The sequence below is a fragment of the Lipotes vexillifer genome, unplaced genomic scaffold (genome assembly GCF_000442215.2).
Source record: "Lipotes vexillifer unplaced genomic scaffold, Lipotes_vexillifer_v1.1 scaffold277, whole genome shotgun sequence".
NCBI classification, from domain to species: Eukaryota; Metazoa; Chordata; class Mammalia; order Artiodactyla; family Lipotidae; genus Lipotes; species Lipotes vexillifer.
In genome coordinates, this window is record NW_006772135.1 from 63,212 (window position 1) to 69,098 (window position 5,887).

Here is a 5,887-nt window from a genome sequence, read left to right on the forward strand (position 1 = left end):
CCCACGTCCCCTGCATCGGCAGGCGGACTCTCAACCACTGCGCCACCAGGGAAGCCCACAGCTGCCCTTTTTAAAAGGTGCCCATTCTTAGATGTCAATACTAATACCACATCCACATCCTCTTGGTCACCTGGAAGTCACCAGCATCTTCCATGAACAGGCCACTCATATGTGCGTGGTATCCTACTTCGAGCACCTGTACCTCTTTGACTGAGGGCATTCTGTGGCCACAGGAGAGTTTCAGGAGAGGCTGAAAGTGCAGGGAGCAACCCCTACGAATGAGGGGCAAGAGACAGTCTCTCTGCAGGCCCCACCTGCCCGTGGCGGGGATCTCATTAATGCTCTGTGGAGTGGTTTTCCTCATCTCCCTGTCTGACTTTCCCACTCACTCACTGTTCTTCCTGGAATCATCTCACAAACACACTAATTGTTCCCAAATCTTTGTCTCAGGATCTGCTTTTGAGGAAGCCTTAAATCAAGACATCACATATTGCTCTTATCGGAAGAAAGTGTTGGTGAGTGTTTAAAAACATTTCTTTTTTTGAAGATATTCTTTATTTCCTTTAACACATTGAAAAGTGAGTAACTGAATCCAGGGAGAGACCTTTGGTGATATAATTTGAAGAGAGTTAATGATGGGACTTTAGATTTGGTGATGAGAGCAGAATCGAAATGAGTATATTATAAAAAAAATAGAATTTTTTTAAAAGCCTGTGAAAAGTTCAATCATAGGGCTTCCCTGGTGGCGCAGTGGTTGAGAGTCTGCCTGCCAATGCAGGGGACACGGGTTCGTGCCCCGGTCCGGGAGGATCCCACATGCCGCAGAGCGGCTGGGCCCGTGAGCCATGGCCGCTGAGCCTGTGCGTCCGGAGCCTGTGCTCCGCAACGGGAGAGGCCACAACAGTGAGAGGCCCGAGTACTGCAAAAAAAAAAAAAAAAAAGTTCAGTCATAATCTGTAAGACTTTTCCAGTAACTGCTTTTACAACTGAAGTTTAATTCATTAATCCTGTCTTTAAATAACTAGCCTGCAGCCTAATAACATTGGCACCTATTTTAATTTTAAACCCTGAATGCACTTCCTCTTTTAATTACACTTTTTAAATTCCCAACTGAAGCTGGAAAAGCTGCAAATTAACTTTGAGAACACAAAATTTGAAGTCATAATCCATCAGGAAACAATTCGCCCACACTTTTGTCTTACGAAAACTAGTTGATAAAAAATGAAGTTTGGAATTTATCTGTAAAAATGAGTTTCAGACCACTTGTCTATTTGTTTTGGTGAAAGCAGTAACCATTGAAAACTCTCTTTTTTCCTATTCTACCCAACGGGCTTCCCTTTCCTTTTTGTCTTCCGGACCCTAAATGTGGAGGGCCCCAAGTGTCAGTCCTCTGCCTTCTACTTTTCATTATCTGCCTTGGTCCCCAGCTGCTCTCCCCCAGTCCCATGACTTTAAATTTCTGCCGATGCTCCCAAATTTACCTGCAGCTTCAAACTCTCCCCTGAATTCCGGAACATATACTCTCTGCACCTACCTGGGCTGTATCTCCACCTGCGTGTCCACTAGGAATCTCACACTTAACACACTCTACCCCTGCTTTGGGGCAGCGGGACTCCCCATCTCTGTCAATGAAAACTCTTTGCTACCTGCTGCTCACGTTGAACACTCTGTAGTCAGGTCTGACTTCTTTCTCTTACATCCCACGTCTCAACCACCATTAGCAAATGCTGTCAGCTCTACCTTTGCCATGTGCCCAGAATTCTACCACTTTTCACTCCTCCCACCACTGTTACCCCGACCACTGCCACATCTCACTCAGGTCACTGGCAAAGGCTTTCTCCCTGGTCTCCCTATTTATACCCAAGCTCATCCACAGCCCATTCCCCAAACAGCAAGCAAAGCGGTTCTTTGAAACTTACTTCCTGCCCCATCACTCCTCTGTTCAAAGCTCTACAAGGTCTCCCGTCTCCTTTAGAGTACACTCCAGTCCTCCCCCAGCCCTGCGCCGTCCGACACCAGCCGGCTCCTGGGCCCTGCCACTCTCCTCCTCCCCTCTAAGCCAGCCTCACGTGGCCTTCCTGGTTTTCCTCAACCACATCTTACAGGCCTTTGCCCTTGCACCGCCTCCTATTTGGAAGGTTGTTCCCTCAAACCTTTCACTCCCTTATTAGAGAGACTTCCCAAACCACCCTCAACAGAACAGCTACACACCACTCTGGTCACTTCCTGTCCCTCAACTCAGCTTGATTGTCCATCGGAGCATGTCACCATCTGACATGTAGTTATGTGCTTAATGTGTTTATTATTTGTCTTCCTCACTGGACTGTCCAATAGTAACATGCCTCCAGGAAGGCAATAACTCTTATCTTTCTACTGCTCTATTCCCATGTCTGGAATAGTGCCTGTATTCAGTCAGCACTCAATAAATATTTTTAAATGAATTAAAATATAATTTAAATAACAAAATGCAAACTATTTTACAACAGGGAAAGGCTGTTACTTGAGAAGCAAGCAAGAAAATACTGCTAATTTAACCCAGGTAACAAGATGAAATAGTTTGTGCTACAGAAAATGAACCAAAAAACATGACTGACTCCCACATAGACAGCTAGATAGATAAATATACAGTCGTCCCTTGGTAACTGTGAGGGATTGGTTTCAGGATTCCCCACCCCTCATACCAAAATCTGCAATGCTCAAGCCCCTCAAATAAAATGGCACAGTATCTGCATATAACTTGGGCGCATCCTCCCATATACTTTAAATCATTTCTAGATTACTTATAATGCCTAATACAATGTAAATGGTACGTAAATAACTGCTAGCATGCAAATTTAAGTTTTGCCTTTTGGAATTCTCTGGAATTTTTTTCCAGTATTTTCAATCCATGGTTGGTTGAAGCCACTGACGTGGAACCCACGGATACAGAGGGTCCACTGTAGATGTACAGACATACACACACGTATCTGGTCGTCTACTGAACGTCCCTCTTAGTATTTTCTGTAGATAACTTGACACTTACCTCATTACGATAAATTATAACACTGTAGCAGTCATATTGAGAAAAAAGCAGCAACATTTTAGGGGTATACATTGAAGTAATGTATGCATTACATGTAAATATGTCTGCCTATGCAAGTAGTTTTCAAGACATAACTATTCCACAGTTTCTTTTAGGTCCTCTGAATTTGAATCCCACCAGCATGTATCGTGTCTGCCAGTCTCACTCCTCACACATATGGTCTCTCCCAAGGACCTGACTTGTTGTTTCCTCCTATTTCCTTTATTGCTGGCCCTTGGATGAGGGCCCAAGCATCTGCCCCAAGCAAGATCACCCAGGGATTCCCAGATCACCACAAAAACCAAAGCAGAGGACAGTAAGAGCTCACTCTGATTTAAATATAAAGGTCAGTATTCATTTTCAAGGATGCTTCAATCATGCAATTTACAAATACAAATTAAGCAAGCCAGGTAGAACTCTCTCCCAAAGTCAAAAAAGACTAGACAAAATAGAGAAACATTCTCTCCTCACAAAAATCAGAAGAAATGTGAACATATGCTTAACTCTTTGGTATAAATTATATAAATCAAAATATCCAAATAAAACATGAAGAGAGACCATTTTGACTAAGACTATTAACTAGAAATTATAAGCTCAGACCCAAAAGTCTCAGAGATAGCGGCTGATCAGTGTGTCTACTGAGACTGTCCATGACAACACAAACTCAAAATTCCACAGTAAAAACCTACTGCAAGACCACGCTCCCCTCCCCGTCATGACACCCACCCTTCTTCCATTTCAGACAAAGGAAACCTTGTGTATGTCTGATGTTAGCTCTAATCAGCCTTAACAAAGAAGTCTGCAGTACCCGAGACGTGTAAATACCCTTTTGTGGAAGCATTCCCTAGATTCTAGGAATGTAGCCTTCAAAAGGACCTTCAAAAGGTTAAAAATGGCTTTGAATCAAATTGGCAGGTTTACCTTCATTCTTCCAGTAGCTTTACAGCCAGCGGGTACTGAAGAAGGCATGTTTTTTCCATAAAAAATCTGGGATATCTCATGAAAGGCTTCGGAAAAGAATCCTAAATCTATAAGGGCTTCTATCTTTAAAGAAAAGAAAAAAAAGAGATTCTAAATTAAACCATTTGTTTTACTTACAAAATTAAAATTTTAGAGAAAAATCATCAACTTGCCGAGATCCAAAATTTCTGCTTCATATTGGTAACGCGTTATAAGTTAATGTTTAGACAACACAGTGGTAGAGATGCATGTGTCTGTGTGTAAGCCAGTTCACATGTGCAGGGGACCAAGAAGCTAGTAAATCACATCAAGCGACTTTTCAAAACAATGGCCGTTCATGAGATGTGGCTTACTTTATCAGACGCAAACACATTTTAAAAAATAGGATAGACACAGAAGAGTTTTAAAAAATTGAACTCACCCTTTTGTTCCCATAGTCAAGTATGGCTTAAAAGAAAGACAAACAAAAACACTCCTGATTTCTCTAACACTCTGAGGAATGCCAAACAAACCAGGAGATGAATTCCACAATGCATCAACTGTTCATTTTCTTATCCACAATGAATGGACACTGTCGATTTTACAGACATGTATTTAACAATATTAGTCAAATGGTAACTATATATTGTAGATGGCTTATTTTGAATATAATCCAGCAAGACTTTCAATTAGGAAATTACAAGAAGAAATCAAATCATCAAATGCACGCATTCATTTAGCAGGCATATTGAGCTCCTCTTCTGCACCAAGCCCTCTTGGAGGTTACCTCCATTGGGATATACGGTTAGCTAAATTTAAGTGATACATGAAGATATACGCAGTATGAAAAGAGATCAAAGGTACTGACAAAATACTATTTTTGGAACTGTGGTTAGGAGGGACTTCTCTGAGGAGAAAACCTTCAAGAGAAGGTTTGGGAATGATATGATGGAGGGAGACGTGAAAACTGCTGAGGGGACCTTGACTACAAAGGTCACGTGGTGGCAGGAGCAATCCTGGGGTCTTGGTGTGTTCAGGGAACAGCCTGTGTGGCAGGAGCTTAGGGAGAGAGGGTTGGGAGATAGGTGCGAATGGTGGCCTGTAAACCAGAGCAGAGACTTGGGATTTGATTCTTTGCATGATAAGAGATTGGAGAGTTTTGAACAGGGCAGGGCCTGTACCTTACTTATGTTTTGAAAACGTCTAGCGACTTTACAGAGAACAGAGATGGGTAAATTGTGGAAGCAGGGAGTGAAGTACAAACTTGGATGAAGATGATACATATCTAAAACACAGAAAAAGAAAATCCAATTTATCCTCAACATTATACTCATCTTACTCTCTCTTTTCCTTTAACTACTATCTTAGGAATCTCAAGAGTGTACCCATTTTAAAGAAATAAAAAGAAGGTAAGTTAGAAGGAAACAGGATGTGACAATAACATAAAAATAAAACATAAGAAGTCAGGAGAATACTTTTAATGATGAAGAGAAAACAGCTTGTCTATTGAGTTGCATACTTTGGCTCTTGCCTAAGACACCTTGGGCTCTAATCTCCCTGGTGCCGTATAATATCAAAGTAGGCATTAGGGAGTCACTGGAGCTCTTTGCCCCTTGGAGGAAACATTTCCCCGTATCTGTGTAAGGTTAGTTTCCTCTGGGCTTGACTGTGAGATTGCTGTACATGGACCACCTGTTCAGGCTACCTCTGGTTCAGTTTATCAAACCAATCTGACTATATGAAAAAGCTGTGGTGATAGTAATGGACATGTATTTTCAGAAACAGTGAACACTGTGAACACAAACAAGCCAGATGGGAAAAAGAACTGCTCATAAATCAACCCTTCAGTCATACAAATACAGAACCATCAGTACCCTTCCCAGGAAT

The 5,887-nt window shown here is 41.9% G+C and overlaps 1 protein-coding gene across 1 annotated transcript in view; it reads right to left on the minus strand.

Annotated features, from left to right (window-relative positions):
- The window catches only part of LOC103078703 (putative uncharacterized protein C12orf63), a gene marked incomplete at its 3' end in the record, with an annotated part of 102,527 nt that overhangs the window by 58,198 nt on the left and 38,442 nt on the right, over positions 1-5,887 (minus strand). The window contains exon 12 of the mRNA XM_007447303.1: positions 3,983-4,105. Within this exon, the coding sequence (XP_007447365.1) occupies positions 3,983-4,105 (123 nt within the window). The remainder of the gene's footprint in view (positions 1-3,982; positions 4,106-5,887) is intronic.